Genomic DNA, 17398 nt, shown 5'->3' on the forward strand with positions numbered 1-17398 from the left:
AGAGAGGTAAAAGAAAAATTGTAAAAGAAATGAGAAACCTAAGAGAAATACAAACCTCAAGCAAGAAAATGGCTCCCTAAAAATTAGAATCAGACAAATGGAAACTGACTCCATAAGACAGTAGGAAATAATAAAACAAATTCAAAAGAATTTTAAAAATAGAAAAAAAAATCTGAAATCTCACTAGAAAAACAAGTGACCTGGAAAATAGTTTCAGGAGAGATAATTTAAGAATCATTGAATTACCTAAAAGCCATAATTAAAAAAAAAAAAAAGAACCAAGAACAAGACAGGGGTCCAGCCCCAGTTGCCTGCATTTGTACAGCAGTAAGTAAAAATGGCTTTTACATTTTAAATACAACAAAACTTATTTACAACAGTAAGACTATTCTGCCTACCCTAACCTCACTAATAGAAACTAATGACCAAAGTGAGTGCTGGAATCTAGGTAGTCTGCTCCCACATACCTACTCTAGCAAAACCCAGAAGTTAGTACTATATTGAAAAATTCAAATGTCTAGTGAAATCTATAGTAAGTAACTTATTTGTCCTTAGAATTGTACAGAAAGCTAGAAGCTTTAGGGCTGTAAGAAAGGAAGACTACAAGCAGAGCCAAAATCAAAATAAGGGAACAACAGAGAGCTAAAGACACCTATATCCAGAAAGGTTCTGGCAGCCAAAGTCGAGGAATAGTATGAAAAAGTTTTAAGGTGGGGATTTGGGGAGTACAGGAAAGCAGTGGCAGTTGACCAAGATAGCCCAGGTCTAAGATCTAAGATCCTGAAGTGTCAGAAAGAACCTTGACGATCCCACATTCTGAACTTTAAAAGGCTCAACTCTGGAGTCTAGAACCCAAGGAACCTAGGGTATGATCAAGCATGGCCAATAATCCTACCCAAAAGCTCAGAAGACAGTGGAGTCTAGCCCTAAGACAAAACCCCAATTTAGGAACTAAAGTTAGAGATATGAGTAAATCAAAAAATATACCAACCAGTATGAAAAATTACTACAAATTTACAGATGCCCTAAAAAGAAATAGTAGTAACTCCATAACAACTTCAAGGAGATACTTAATTAATGAATTTTTTTTACAAGAACTACATAAATACACAGAAAGAAATGAAGTAAGGGATGAAAAATTAAATAAGACTCTGGAAGTAAGAATTGAATAATAAACTTAGAAGCTTACAAAAGAAAATGATAAACTTTACCCAAGAAATAGGATGCCTATGTATAACTCAGATCAAATTACTTACCATCTCTGAGAGGAGAGAGGGAAGGGAAGGACAGAAACAATTTGGATCTTATAATTTTGGAAAACATATGGTGAAAATTGTTACTATGTGTAATTGGAAAAATAAAATATTTTTAAAAAAAGAAAGAAATAGGACACCTGTAAACTAGAATAAATCAGTAACATAAGGAGACATCAAGAAATATTGGAAGAGGGGGCAGCTGAGTGGATCGGTGGTTTGAGAGTCAGGCCCAGAGCCAGGAGGTCCTGGGTTCAAATCTGCCCTCTTCCTAGCTGCGTGACCTTAGGCAAGTCACTTAACCCCCATTGCCTAGCCCTTACCACTCTTCTGCCTTAGAACCAATACTCAGTATTGATTCTAAGATGGAAGGTGAGGGTTAAAAAAAAAAAAGAAAGAAATATTGGAACAAAATTTAAAAATATAAGAAGTACATACTTAGACATATAGATTGATATCATAACAGATTGGTGGAGCCTGGGTAGAAATTACCTGTTAAATCTATAGATAGGGATAGAGTCATCTAAAGAAGTGATAGATTCATAGGAGGTAAGATGAATAATTTTGATTGCATAAAATTAAAAAGATTTTGCATAGCCAAAACCAAATGCAGCCAGAAGAAAAGTTTGTTTTTAAAAGAAAAACAGAAACTGGGAGCAGGGGAGATTGTAACAAGTTTTTTTGGTGAAGGTCTCATTTCTCAAATATATAGTGAACTGAGCCAAATTTATAAAAATAGGAACCATTCCCATTGATGAATGCTCAAAAGATATGAATAGGGAGGTTTTAGGGGAAGAAATTAAATCAGTCATGTTAAAAAAATGTTCTAAACCACAAATAATTAGAGAAATGCAAATTAAAACAACTCTGAGGTAGTACCTCATACCTGTTGGACCAACTTAAATGACAGAGAAGGAAAATGATAAATTTTAGAGAAGATGTGGGAAAAATAGGTAATTTATGCACTGTTAGTAGAGTTATAAACTAGTCTAACCATTTTGGAGAATAATTTGGAATTGGATACCATACACACACTCTTTGACCCAGCAATAATACATCTACTTAGGTCTGTACCCCAAGGAGATCAAAGAAAAAGGAAAAGGGCCCATATGTACCAAAATTTTTGTAACAGTTCTTTTTGTAGTGGCAAAAAGTTGGAAATTAAGGAGATGCACATAAATTGGGGAATGGCTGGACAAGTTATGGCATTTGAATGTGATGAAGTACTATTGTACTGTAAGAAATAATGAAGGAGTCACAGCTGGGTGGCTCAGTGGATTGAGAGCTAGGCCTAGAGACAAGAAGTCCAGCCTCAGACACTTTCCAGCTGTGACCCTGGGCAAGTCACTTAACCCCTATTTCCTAGCCCTTACCGCTCTTCTGCCTTGGAACCAATACACAGTATTGATTCTAAGAGAGAAGGTAAAAGTTAAAAAACAAAAAAACGAAAGGAAGAAAAAATGAAGGAAATAGTTTCAGAAAAAGTTGTGAAGACTTAAATGAACTGATGCAAAGTAAATTGAGCAGAACTAGGAGAACAAGGTACAGAGTAGCAGCAATATTGTAAAGATAATTAGCTCTGAAAGATCTGAAAGATCAATATAAGGATCCACCACAACTCCAAAGGACTCATGATGTAAAGATGCTATCCCATTCTAGATAGAGAACTGATGGTTTCAAAGTACAGATTAAAGAAAAATTTTTTCCTTGCTTTTGGAGTGTGGGGGTCCTGACTAATTTGGAAATATGTTTTGTAAGAATTCATATATGGATATTGTATTTCTTGCCTTCTCACTGGGTGGGTTAAGAGAAGGAAGAAGAGAACTTGGAACTGGAACTAAAAATAAACATTTTAAATAAATGAGAAAAATATAAGATAATCTGATTTCTTTAAAGTGGTTTAGAAAACCACGATTTAAATCATTAGAGGGGGAAACTGTGTAGCTCAGTGGATTGAGAACCAGGCCTAGAGACAGGAGGTCCTAGGTTCAAATCTGGCCTCAGATACTTACCAGCTGTGTAACCCTGGGCAAGTCACTTAACCCCCATTGCCTAGCCCTTACCACTCCTCTGCCTTGGAACCAATATTCAGTATTGATTCCAAGATGGAAGGTAAGAGTTTTTTAGTGCTCCAACCTCTCCCTATGAATAATTCTTCTAATTACTATAATAGCGAATACAGTTTTTGAAAATTACACATAACATTTCTCCATATAGGAATACAAATTATTTGATCTTATTAAGACCCTTAAAGGGGTAAATTTAAGAATAAGAATTTTCTTTCTTTCCCCTCTGTTTCTTACTTACCTTTTCATGTTTCTCTTGGATTTTGGTTGGATATCGAACTTTCCATTTAGTCCTGGTCTTTTCTGTGCAAATACTTGGAAATCTTCTATCTTGTTGAATGCCCATACTTTCCCCTGGAAGTATATAGTCAGTTTTGATGGGTAGGTGATCCTTGGTTGTAGACCCAGTTCTCTTGCCTTTCTGAATATCATATTCCAAGCCTTGCGGTCTTTTAGTGTAGAGGCTGCCAGGTATTGTGTGATCCTGATTGGTGCCCCTTGATATCTGAATTGTCTCTTTCTGGCTTCTTATAATATTTTTCTTTTACTTGGAAGCTCTTGAATTTGGCTATTATATTCCTGGGGGTTGTCTTTTCAGGGTCTAGTGTAGAGCGTGATCTGTGGATCCTTTCAATGTTTATATTGCTCTCTTGTAGAACTTCAGGACAGTTTTGCTGAATAATTTCTTTTAGTATGGAGTCCAAATTTCTATTAATTTCTGGTTTTTCATAAAGACTAGTGATTCTCAAATTGTCTCTTCTAGACCTGTTTTCTTGATCTGTCAATTTCTCAGCTAGGTATTTCATGTTTCCTTCTATTTTATCAGTCTTTTGACTGCTTTTTTTGTTCTTGCTGTCTTGAGAGATCATTGGCTTCTAATTGCCCAATTCTAGCCTTTAAAGATTGGTTTTCCTTTTCAATCTGGTCTGTCTGGTTCTTCAAGGCTTCTAGCTGGTCATTTCTGATCTTCAGTTTGCTTATCAATTCATTTGATTTCTGAGCCTCACTTTCCAGTTGCGAAATTCTGCCTGTTATTTTCTTGCCAGATCTCTTCCATCTTTCTCATAATCTCAGATTTGAACTCTTCAAGATCTTGCGATCCATTTTCATTTTTTTGGGAAGGTTTGGATGTCTTTAATTGCTTGTCCTCTTCTGTTTTCTGGGTTTTTTCTGTGCAGAAATTATCAAATGTTTGAGCTTTTTTCTTGGTCTTCTTGTTTATTTCTTGATTGGCCTTGATTGGCATCATTATGTTTTATCTCCCAGAAGGCTGAGTAAGGCAATCTGATTCTCTTTGTATGGAGTTAGGGAGCAGTTTTTTGCCTGAGGCTACTTTGTTTAGTCTCTTGGCTTCTCTGGGGACCCTCCTGGGGTCTCTGGTCTGGCTGTTTTCAGGGTCAAGCCCCCATGTTCCTAGCCAGCTGCTCAGAGCTTGGGACTTGGCCCACGTTTGCTCCTCCACCTGAGATTCTCCACCAAGTCTTAGCGCACTAGGCACTGCTGCTGCCCCTCTCAGCCCCACTCCCGTGTCCAAGGTCTTAGTTTTCCAGCCTCCTGGGGTCCCTGATCCCGCTGCTCTCAGGGGCAAGCTCCCAGTAGTGCCAGCCAGCTGCCCAGGGGCTAGACTTTGTGCCCCCGCTTGCTCTAACTCTGGAGCGTAGCCTTTGCCTCTGGTACTGTGGGTGGGGTGAGGGAGAGGTGATCCACTCACGTTTTGATGGAAGCTATTTCCCCCCCCTCATAGCGTGGAAGTGTCCAAATCCCACGTACCTTCGATACTGCACCCTATTGTGGAGTCCCTTCTTTAATCTGGATTTTGTTTTCTTGTCCTCTGGATATAATCTATATCTGTTGGTAAGGAGAGAAAGTCGCCCTGCCTCTACTCTGCCACCATCTTAACCCAGAAGCGGTTAAGAGTTTTTTTAAAAAGTATAAAAAATAAAAATAAAAATCATTAGGCTCCCTGAAAACAGGTTTTGTTTTGTTTTTTTAGATTTGGGCTTTTTATTTCAAGAAATCATAAATAATAACTACTCATCTTTTAGAATCAGAGGGCAAAGTAAAGATATAAAGAAGCCACTGACCATTTCCAGAAAGGAATCCTAAAAGTCCTGAGAGTAGATAGTCAAAATCCAAAACTCTTTTTCAGAGGAAAAAATACTGCAAACATTTATTAAGAAACACTTCAAGTATCAAGAAGCCATAGGCAAGATCTCATAAAACCTGTACCTTTTGTTATAAGTGGAGATCTTGAAATATGAAATTCCAAAAAGCAAACGAGATAAGACTTACAACCAAAAATAACTTACCTTGAAAAACTGAATAATCCTGCAGAGGCAAAAATATTCCTTTAATGGAATAAAGGACTTCCAGACATTTTTGATGAAAAGACCAGAGCTGATTAGGAACTTTGAAGTACAAACATAAGAATCAGAGAGACGCAAAAAGGTGAATTTATCTGAAAAACTGGAAGAATTTGTATGATGATATGATGCCAACATTCTCATGAGAACAAGGGTTCTTAGCTTGGGATCTGTGGATTTTTAAAAACATATTTTTTGATAACTGCATATCAATATAATTGGTTTCCTTTATATTCTTATGTTTTATTTTTGCATTTAAAAGCATTATTCTGAGTAGGGATCCTTAGATTTCACCATGCTCACAAAGAGGTCCATGAAAGAAAAAAGATTAGCAACTCCTGTAATGTAGGAGAAACCACTGTACCTTCAAGACCTTAATGTCCTCGAAGGGTATTGAAGGAGTTAAAAAAGAAAAACAAAATTTCAGGAGATGGATTGGTTCTGCTCTAAGGGTTTTAATAGAAGGAAAAGGAATATCCAGAGTGTAATTTGCTGTTACTCACTCCTGGGGTATGTAGGAAGAAGAATATACAAATGGGAAGAAGTGGGGTGAAGTATCAGTGAACCTCCCTTTTATCTGAGAAAAGACAAAAAGGGTTGAAAATACATAAACACAAACAGACCTATAAACAATTTGGTGTACTATATCCAACTTAGCAGGGCAAGGGTAGGGTTTAAGAGGAAGAATAATGCCAGGAAGGGAATGGCTGATTACAAGCAAAACAAACCTCTTGATCCTAAAGAGGGAAAAAAAGGAAAAGCAAAGATAGAATCTGAGGAAGTGCTTTTATATTATCTCTTAGACAGTTGGAGAAAAGCAGAACAAATTGTGGCCTATGAATGGAATGAAATGTTATCGTACCCTAAAAAATTGATGTAGGAGTCAGTTTCAGAGAATCCTGGGTAGTATGAACAGATCCAAACCAAAGTGAGAATGAGGACATTTTATATGAAAACAGCAACATTGTAAAGAAAATCAACTTTGAAAGGCTTGAGAACTCTGATCAATGCAATGTCTCCAGAGGCCCTATGATGATACCCACCTCATGAGAGAAGTGATGAACCTAAATACAAAGACATACATATTTGAGCATGAACACTGTGTGAATAGTTTTGTTTGGCTGCTTTTACTAAGTTGGTGGATTTTTTTCCTTTCTCTTAGTTTTTAATTGGGAGAGAGTGGGGTTTGGTAGTGCTAATGCAAAGAAAAAAGAGGTCATTGTAACTTTTAAAATGCATAAAAGGAAACAAAAGGAAGTTCAGAAGGAAGCATGGATAAGCAGCACAATTTTGAATGTAACATGGAATTTATTATATAGTATTAAAATTTAAACTTATTATATACTTTTAAAAGCAAGTGATATGAAATAGAGATTGATGGTTTCATAGAGAATCCAGTGTGTTCTTCTGTATTATGGAGGTGCTCTTTTTTAGTGTTTAAGTTCAGAATATTTTTTTAAATGATTTTTTAAAATTTATCAGTAGAAATTAGGGGATCGAATAGAGCAGCCCTAAAGCTGGTCCCAACAGGTAGCTTGTCATCACCAAAGAATGTGAATTGAATATTCATTCTCAAAAGAAGAATCAGGAAGATTTTCAGAGAAGATAGTGCTTGACAGTTCAGCAGTCTGAGATTGAGCTGGAGGTTGGAGCCCATCACAATTTGGATTAACTACAGAATGTTAGTGTGGTTCAGTTTGGCTTTAAATAGGTTCTGTGACTTCCTCATTGTAGGGAGCTTCTAGAGAGAAACACCTAATTGTCTTAAGATAGCTGTCTAGGGTCACTAACAAGGGTCACATTGCCATTAAGCGAAGGCCACTTTCCATTTTGCTACATTCTTTTCTAATGCCATGCTTCCAGGCCCTGGTCTGATTAGGCAAGTCTTTCTGGCAGAATCCCTCTTCTGACATGGATCAGATTGGATTCTTTTTGAAGAGCTTGGCTACCACAGTAATGTTATAAAACAATACAATGTTTTCTTTTAATAAATTATTTTAAATATTCGTTCTTCTTAAATCTCAAATTCTGAATTCTCTCCCTCCAATCCTTTTCCCACCCATGGAGAAGGCAAGCAATATGATGAATACAACACTTTCAAATGACAGGTTAGAAAATCTGTGAAATAGTTGAGGGGACAAAGAGCCAGAGCTGCTGCTGCTTAAAATAATGTTTTATTCAGCCACTTTCTAAAGGATATATTTAGGTTTGTTCTGCTCACTGATCTGTTAGCAGCTTATATAGCCACTGGTCAAATATAGGTCCTTATTATACCCTGTGTTGGTGAAGATTTTCATGTTTCACCAAATATGTAAAAGGACCTAGTGGGGAAGAGGGAGACCTCAGTGAATGGGTAAAAAGACTTCTTCAAATAAATCTTGAAAGCTAAAATACTCCCTTTTCCATTTTTCTATTCTATTCACTAGATAGCTCGGTTCATTCTCTTAAAAAACTAGCCTTCAAAATAGACTTAAAAGTTGTTGATGTTCACAGCTCTCTATTGAGCAGTAGTTTCTGTTCTTATATCATTTCAAAATGTGTTTGTTCTTTGTTCTCAGATGCCAGTGGGAGTAGGTGCCATCTGGGGAATATTCAACTTGGGGTCAACCTTCAGTCTTGGGGAGAAAATCACCTTCAGCTTCTAGAGGGAACTCATTCTCTACAATCATGTTGGGCTGCCTGCTGCCAGGACCATAACTGTCATGTCTTCTGGTGGTTGGAAAATCTATGCCTGAAAGTGAACTGCAGTGATCCCCAAGACTGCCAGGTCTCCAGGACAGACACTTCTCACTCTATGTTGGTGTTTTTACGTAAAGCACAAACTGCAGAAGATTTGAATTTCCTACGTGAAGGAGATACAGAGCACCTTCTAGGTATAGAGTGGAGCAGGGTCCTACGGAGGACTCAGAGATCATCCAGTGATGAGCAGCTCTTAGGGAGATCATCTTCCCCTGGTGGTCAGCCGAGTTCCAAAAAGAAACTCCAGAAAGATCTCGGTGATTCTGTCAATGCAACTCCTGCAGAAGCAGTAACAGAATTAACTAGTGAGAGGGGGCCAGGTCAAACCAAACAGAAGGATCAGAAAGTTCTGAAGATCCCTGAGGCTGAGTTACACACCCTGGAAGTCCAAGAAAATGTCTCTTCAGCAGACAGTATGGACTTGAGGTCAAGGCTGCATTCTGAAATGAATAACTCCAGGGATCTAGGCATTCCAAATACCAATAATTCTGAAGAGGTAAAAACAAGGAGAGAGATGAATGAGTATTTTTTCATGAAGAAACAAGGGAATATACAGTCTGGTCTAACACTTTCTAATACTTGTTGGGGCAGTGGAGGGTACTTGAAAGCAATACTCTCTGATGCCAAAGACTTGCGTAGTGTCTAAAGCTAGCTAGTTTTCCCATGACTATTGCTTCTCAGAAGGGTTACTTAGGAGAAATTCACTTTTTATAAATAAATTTTGCTTGATTTGTTTTGTTTTTATATCCATATTCCCCACTGTATTCCTCTTCTCTTTCTCTTTCCAAGAGATTAATCTCTTATATAATTTTGGTTTCTAAGACCCATTTCCAAGATTTCTAAGAGGAAAGATAAAGTTCCCATCCCAAGGCTATTTCGTGTGTGGAAAAGTTAAAAAAAAAAAAAAGCCCTGCTAATTATTCAGCCTTAGTTGTTTTTTGGCCACAGGTAGGTGCTGGGATGTGGGTGGTAGTCTCCATCTATGCTTCTGCAATGTTTCCTGCCAGATTGAAAACACTTGGCTGTTGCTGCAGTCAATTTCTTTCTCTCTCTAAGCAACCCCCTCTTCCCCACCTCTTATGTATTTACATTCCCGATGAGGTAACTTCTATTCCAATCTGAATAAGCCACGCCTGATGCTGCAGATTGAGACATGATCTGCAGGGCTGGGGAACAGGATGTGGACCCTAGCCAACTGACTGGTCTCTGCCATGAATACCCACTGAGGGGCTGTGTGCAAAGGAAAATGCTACCAGTGGAGATTAATCAGTTTCTCAATATTTGATCTTCCCAGTTATATACTTTAAAAGAGTGACTCATTCCCCCTTGGTTGCTTTGTCTTGTTTTTGCTGTGGTTTGTCTTAGTTCATTCCTCTTCTTCCTCTAGTCAGCTTTCATTTAGCATTTTGTAGAGCCTAGGAAAAGAGCAAATCTCTTTCCCCCAGAGCAAATATTAAGAAAATGCTTAGAGCTATTATTGCAAGTTTGCAGATGGAGCATTAGGTTTAATATGTCAGGTCATAGGTTGCTTACAAAATGGCTAACTCTCAAGAATATCTAATAGACTCTCCTTTTGGAAGAGGGTATTCAAGGTCAAACCCACATTTAATAGGAAAAGGAATGGAAAAGAAATTTATGCAGTGCTAATTAGCGATAGCCAGCTATCAAATAGAGCCAGCTTCTACTGTTCTCTCTGTAGCTAGTGCAGAAAAAAGTTAACACAAATCACCATTATTTAACTGTGCAGTATTTGCCAAACAACAAAGATGCTGCATGGTCAGAATTTGTTTTTTGTTCCTATAGAAACACACATTATCTCTTTTTAAAAATATAATTTTTATTTTAACAAAAGAAAACATAACCCTAAAAACAGTTAAGCTTCAGTATCTCTCCTATTCCAAAAAACAAGTTTGATGGGGATTCTGTAATTCTAGAAGTGGGAAGGAATTTGTATAGATCCATTGTATTTCTCACTTCTCCATTTGTAGAGGGGGAAGCTTTGACTGTTCTTTTAAAGCATTCTACTCTCCCTAAGTAATGAGTCTTCTCTTGCTTCCTCTTCCAGGATTTTTGGCAGGGGGACAATAAAGTAGTACAGATTAGGAATGTTATCTTGTATGGTGCAAGTAACTTAGCCCTTGGCAATTGCTTCAAAAATTATCAGATGACCTCTTGTACAGGGGTTGGAATTGCTTCCCTTGAGCTCAGGAAATGAAGATCTGAAGTAAAAATCCTCCTCACATAAGGTTTGACTTTCAAGAAATCAAGTGCTTTTCTCTCATCCACCCTGATCATTGCTACAGCTTCATTTTATAGCATATCATTTCCATTCTCCACAAAGCTAGTGACTATTTGTGAAACAAACAAATGAAAACATAATTGAACTAGGGAATCAAATATCTCTCTGTCCTTTCCATTAAAGTATGAATTCTCAGCCACTGACTCCCCACAAAAACTGAGACATTCTCATTCTCTCTCTCTCTCTCTCTCTCTCTCTGCTCTTATCCCGAATTGAGAACTGAAAAAGTTGCAGTTTGCATAACAATCTACGAAACTCCTGCTTATTACTAAGCAAAGACTGTGCTCAGGGATCTAACCTTTTAAAATATTCTCTCAGTTTATATTTGAGAAGGCTTCCTCTTAATCCTTGAGACTCAGAGCATGTTGAAAAGGAAGAAGTCTAAGCTTCTGAAGATCTCAGGCAAAAAATAGTTTACTTTGTTCACTCCTTTTTTTCCTACTTTGATATAAATTTTTGATCTCCTTAGGTCAGTTTTGTTCAGCCCTTCATTTTTGTTAGTAGGTTGTGAAGCACTTCATCCCCATACTCATGCCATAATTGTACAGGAGCGCTCATTATATCATCAGAAAACCTTGACAACCCAGTTGTTTCCTCGGTCTTTTAAAAAAAAAGAAAGGAAAGCAATATTTCTCTTTAAAAAGTATTATCCTTCCTGCAACCTCTTCCTTACTTTCCCTGATTGGCATTTTTAGTGAAATGAGTCAGAATATTTATCTGTTAGGTTCTATATAATACAGGCATTGGGACAGCAGGATAGGCCTATACTGATTTGTATTAATTTGGATCTGCTTAAAATTTGGCCCTTCATGTTTGGTGGAGGAGGAAGATGAAGTGGTATCTACAAAAAAGACCTTGACACTGACTACCCATTAATTAATAAGAGCAAGCAAGAAAGCTATGTTATGAATACCCTACCCTTCCATCAAGTAAATCTCCCCAGGGAGACATTGAGCAGAGAGAGCACATTATCCACTGATATTAAGCTATGCCCTGCTGTGTTTCTCAGTTACTGATTCTCATGGAAAACTGGGTCATCTCGGGTTTTTGTCCAAACCTTGCTGCCTTTGCCACTGCGTGGGCTGTGTCAGTAACATGCCTTAGGCAAGAGGCAGGGTGTAGGAAGACATTGTTGTCTTTTCTACTGTTTTGATTTTGATTAGAAAGTGGTAGGTTTTTGTTTTATTTTATTTAATACAATTGGATCTTAAATCAAAGTGAATTAGATGTCGAATTTTTGTGTGAATCATTTTTAATATAAAACAGATGTTTCCAGAGTAACATGTGTTTCACCAAATATGTCCCCCACATGGACAGCACAGATAAAACTAGTCGAAACATCCTGTGTGTATCCTGCAAGCTCCCACTAGAAATGAAAATAGGTAGTAGTGGAGGAATTTTTGCAATGAAAAGAAGGAAATTATTTTTGTCATCTTGGATTATAGCAGTATATTGCTAGAGCTGGCTTTGCTTCTCAGTGGGGTGGGGTTGGGGGGTGAGAATGCATACCAAACCCTCACTTTATATCTGGCTGATGGAAATAGAATTTATATCAAGAAGTCTTGCTTGCTTACCGTGGTAACATATGAACTTTTTGTTCAGAATTGGTTTGGTTTCATGGATTCTCTATGAAATCCTGCTTAAGGAAACATCTTCTCCCCAATTCCCCAGGCCTCCCTATTCGATCTGAGAGTACTTCTTCCATTTCCCCCAAACAATAAAGCAAAAGAGCCTCCTTTTTACCTTTGGAAATAGAAATATGTGTCCCCAAAGTAGAGCAAGGTTCTTAAAAGTGAGTTTTTATAGCACTACTGTAGCAAAATCTGAACTGTTGCCTTAAGAATAAAAAACTGCATAACTTTTACTTATTTATGTGGTAAATCTTTGTGTTTCTTTAGGTCCACAAGGAAATCCCCAAGCTCCTGGAACCCCCTGATCTCATTACCTCTTCCAGTCCCTTAACCCTGGACCTGACAGCTACAGGGAAAACAGAGAATCTCAGTTTGCTGACCAATACATCTGTCCAGCCTGAAATCTCAAAGGGGTTGATTCCTACCCCTAGTCCTTTGCCAGCAAGAAACTCTGGGAATAATAATATCACTACTCCTTTGCCATCGATTCTGTCTCATCATGATACCATCCCTACTCACCAGACCACACCTACTCCTTTCCCAAGCACTGTGGCATCAACCCCAGGTGAGACAGACCAGAGGGCTTCTTTGCCCCCATCCTTAAAGATGGAATCAGAAAGCTGAGAAATCTGAGCATTGTGTCTTTTAGAAGCTTGAAAAAAGGGGAAAAGAATAAGGCTTGATTTCTGAATACTTCAGACTAGAGAAACATCAGCCCTGTCAGCATCTCTCCAGCAAATATAACCTGTGCCTCCTGCTTCTTGTGCTCAGCAAGCTTGCAGCACGTGGAAATTTATGAGATTCACTCTCTGTGAGCCAGATTCCACTGTGCATATTATCCTGCTACTTAAGAGCACCAGGTTCTTGTAAAATTCAATAATGTTCAGAGGAACCAAGCAGACGGAGCCTGGTGGGAAGAGAGTGTTGGATACATGCACCCACTTGCCATCTAAAAGGCTGGTAGTAGGTCAGATGTTTGTCTCTATGGTTTTGACAGCATCTTTATTTTTAAAGCAACCGTCAGGAAGAGGGATTTATACATAGATCGTTGCCTTAACAACATTGGATTTGTTCTTCAGGGGTGCTGGTCTTAAGTGTTAAGAGGAAATGGTTAATAGAGAAAACTGAGCTGATCTTTTCCCTGGATAAGCGTAAAGGGAAGAAAAGCAGAGCCAATGAAATAGAAGTATGTGTATATGTATGTCTCTTCCTTCTCCCTTCCCCCTCTCTCTCCTACCTCCCTCCCCTTTCTTCTCTCTCTCTCTCCCTTCTTCCTATCTCTTGTATTACTTTTTTCTCCTCTCCTTACTTCTCTGCTTTTCCTTCCCTCTTCCCCTCTCCTTCCCTCTACCTGTCTACCTCCCTCTTCTTCTCTTTCTCCTTTCCATCTTATATTTCTTATTTGGTGGTGATACAACCTGAAGACGTCAAGGTTTTCCCAGAATCTCTTAGCACAGAAATGATGCTTGTGTTCAAGCAGAATACCTGAAATTCTTGGTGTAATTGTGAAGGTGGTATGATCTAAGTAAGGTTTTTTGTCCAATGAGTGCCAGGTGGAGAAAGGTGTGTTCTTTCTGAAACCACTTTGGTGGCCTCTTCTTCCTTCTTCTGGAACTCAGAAGACCTAAAACCTCTGTAACAGCATGGTGGTCTTTTTTCATATCCCCTAAAGCACAAAGTTCCTAATAGGAGGTGAGTATAACATGGAAACTGTGTTTGCCCTGAAAACAAAATGTCATGCCCCAAAGCTCTTTTGGTGCTAGATCTCAACCAAGTAAAGAGGCATTACACTGCTACCTTGTTCTCAGGCACTATTTGGGTGGGGCAAGGAGTAGAGGAAGAAGGATTAAGGGAGGAAAACTCATTTCTTAATGTCAAGGTGCATATGATATTGGGGAGTTAAGAAAATTACAAGAATACAAGACCAAATAGGCCAATGGCTTATTTTTATAGATATTCAGAGGAAAGGAAGAGATCATTGTAGATTGGAGTCATCTTTGTAGAGGAGGTGGAATTATCACTGGGCCTTGGAGAATAGATGAAGGTTTGATTGGCAGAGGAGAAAGGAGGGACATTGTAGACAAGTCTATGAGCTTAGCATATAAAGACTATATTAGGCCCAGTGAGTAGGAACTGAAATGAATGAAGTGAAAGATTCTTGTTAAGATGAGGAGGCTCAGTAGAAAAGGGAGCAGGTTATAAATGCCAGGATTAAAAGTTTGGACTTAGACTGATACTTTAGTCAGTAAGGAGGTTTTCTTGGGCAAGCAAATGATATCAGTACTTTAGGAACTGGCCTAGGTTTTTAGGGTTGATTGGGCTAAAGAAAGGCAAGAAGTCAGGACAACAATGGGGTGTTACAATAATACAGGCATAAAGTAGCTAGGTCCCAGAAAAGGGTGAAATTGATAGGAATGGAAAGGAAGTCATGATTCAGATAATACAAAATAAAAATTAACAAGCTTTGGTGGCTGTTTCCTGCCTTTTCTTCATCCTCTCTATCCAAAGATGACCAAGATTTCAAACCCACAATACTAAAAGGATTATACCATAGACAGAAATGGGAAAAATTGGAAAGGGAAGCCATTTTGGTAGAAAAGGTAAATTTAATTTGAGATACTAGAGGAATTGCCTAGTTGGAAATGTCCTGTAAGAACATGTCACCTTTCCTACAACTAGAAATATGACTGGACTTCCAGTGATAGGTATGGGCTAGAGTTATAGATTTTAGACTAATAGGCATAGGAGTGATCTATGAAGCTATGAGATTGGAAGAAACTTATGACAAAGTGATCATAGAAAGAACAGAAAGCTAATGACTCAAGTTTGAGAATGATCACAACTAGATCATGGAGTGGGATGTATGGGGGTGGGGGGAGACAAAAAAATAGCAAAAGAGGTAGAACTAAAATCACTACATTTCAGAGTTGGAAGAAGCCTCTAAAGTCATAGAGTCTAATCAAACCCATACCCCAAAAAGAATCCCTTCTACAATTCAATCAAGAAGTAGTCATGACATGGGGCAGCTGGGTAGCTCAGTGGATTGAGAGTCAGGCCTAGAGACGGGAGGTCCTAGGTTCAAATCTGGCCTCAGACACTTCCCAGCTGTGTTACCCTGGGCAAGTCACTTGACCCCCATTGCCCACCCTTACCACTCTTCCACCTAGGAGCCAATACACAGAAATTAAGGGTTTAAAAAAAATGTAAAAAAAAAAAATAAGTAGTCATCCCACCTATCTGAAAACCACTGCCTCTCCTACCAAACCATTACATGTGTAGATAATTCTAATTGTAAGGAAATTTTTCTAACATACCCTTCATTGCTAGATCTGGCCAAACACAAAAATCTAATCCTTTTGCCATAAGACAGGCTTCTAAGAACTTAAACTTTTTCATGTGCCTTCTCGGCCTTCTCTTCACCAGTTAAGCATATGACATGAACTCAAGGCACTTTTCCCATCCTGGTTACCCCTCTCTTGGTGCTTTCTAGCATGTCAGAGTCCTTCCTAAACTGTGGTGCTCAGAATAGGATATAACAATCTATGCATGGTATAAGGTAGAGTACACTGTATAGACTACACTATCATCTCCTTTTTACTGGAGGCCATGCTCCACAGAACTTTATTGATTTTATTTGGCTACCACATTACACTTACTCATTTAATCTTGTAGTCCACTAAAACTAAGATTATATAATATCATAGAAGCAAAGCTAAGAGGGTCTTAGGGAAGAAGCATCAGATGACACAAAGAAGTTGGCCTAGGACTACAGAAAAAGCTGTTGGATTTAGTTTGCAGTAGCTTATTGGTGATTTTCCAAACAGCAGGTGCACTGAAGTAATGCAAGATAAAAACCTGGATTCAGGTGGGATTAGAAAGAGAGACTAGATGGTGGTGAGGAACATCTGATATAGACTACACTCTTTTATGGGCTTTGGCCTTTGGCAGCAAACGGAAGAGAAATGCTCTCCTCTCCATTAACTCTGTTGCTAATTTTAATATATTTGTTTTCTTCCCAGTTATAAAGGAGTTGATAGTATCAGCTGGAGAAAGTGTAGAGTTGACCCTGCCCAAGAATGAAGTTCAACTAACTGCATATGTCCTAGAAAAACCACCGAAAGGTAAGAACCCTAGGGGAGGACCCAATATTTTTATGGAGTAGCTTAGTTTCTTAAAGATCTCAGAATGTCCACTGTTAATATAGTTTCATCACTTTTTTTTAAATTGGTGAACTAAAATTTTGTTTACAAAGCATAATTCAGGGAACAGTTTTTTCAAAAGATTTCTTTAAGTAGCATTCTTTTTCATATGACTGACAGTTAAGGAATCGGGTATGTTTTGGCTTATATGAGAATGACATAATTGTTATCACCAAATATCTATCTCTAGGACTGTCAAATGGAAGAGGGGTGAGATATATTCTATATAGGTCTAAAAGACAAAGCAAGGACCTATGACTAGAAATTACAGGGAGGTAGAATGGACTCACAGCAAAGAACTTTCTAACAGATAGACCTGCCTGGTACAATGTGATAAATTGCTTTGGGAAAAAGGAGCTTTCCTATACTAAAAGCATTTAAGTTGAGTCTGAATGGCCACCTCTTAAGGATATTTTAGGAAGTTTTTCAGCAGAGGGCAAGATGTTGGACTAAATGGCCCTTTCAGGTACTAAGATTCCTTAATTTTAAGGTATTTTATTTTTACACTTATAACTTTTCAAGGCCTACGTATACTGTATATCTACTGTGGAGCTAGTTGGTGCAGTGGATAGAGTCCCAGGCCTGGAGTCAGGATAATCTGAGTTTAAATCTGGTCTCAGACACTTACTAGCTATATAACCCTGAGCAAGTCACTTCTGTTTGCTTCCAATTCCTCATCTATAAAATGAGAGGATTGAATGACATTATTTTTAAGGCCCCTTCCAACTTAAGTTTCATGATTTTCTTAATGTCTCTAATACCTATAAGTTTCCTTCCTGCATTTAAGTTTCCATTTGAAATATATATATATATATATATATATATATATATATATATATATATATATA

The 17398-nt window shown here is 38.1% G+C and overlaps 1 protein-coding gene across 1 annotated transcript in view; it reads left to right on the forward strand.

Moving 5' to 3' along the window:
* KIAA0319L (KIAA0319 like) overlaps positions 1-17398 on the forward strand; it is a 103701-nt gene that overhangs the window by 28208 nt on the left and 58095 nt on the right. Inside the window, exons 2-4 of the mRNA XM_044668061.1 lie at positions 8241-8917; positions 12619-12916; positions 16371-16472. Coding sequence (XP_044523996.1) covers positions 8241-8917; positions 12619-12916; positions 16371-16472 — 1077 coding nt within the window. The remainder of the gene's footprint in view (positions 1-8240; positions 8918-12618; positions 12917-16370; positions 16473-17398) is intronic.

The sequence above is a fragment of the Gracilinanus agilis genome, chromosome 3, assembly GCF_016433145.1.
Source record: "Gracilinanus agilis isolate LMUSP501 chromosome 3, AgileGrace, whole genome shotgun sequence".
NCBI lineage: Eukaryota > Metazoa > Chordata > Mammalia > Didelphimorphia > Didelphidae > Gracilinanus > Gracilinanus agilis.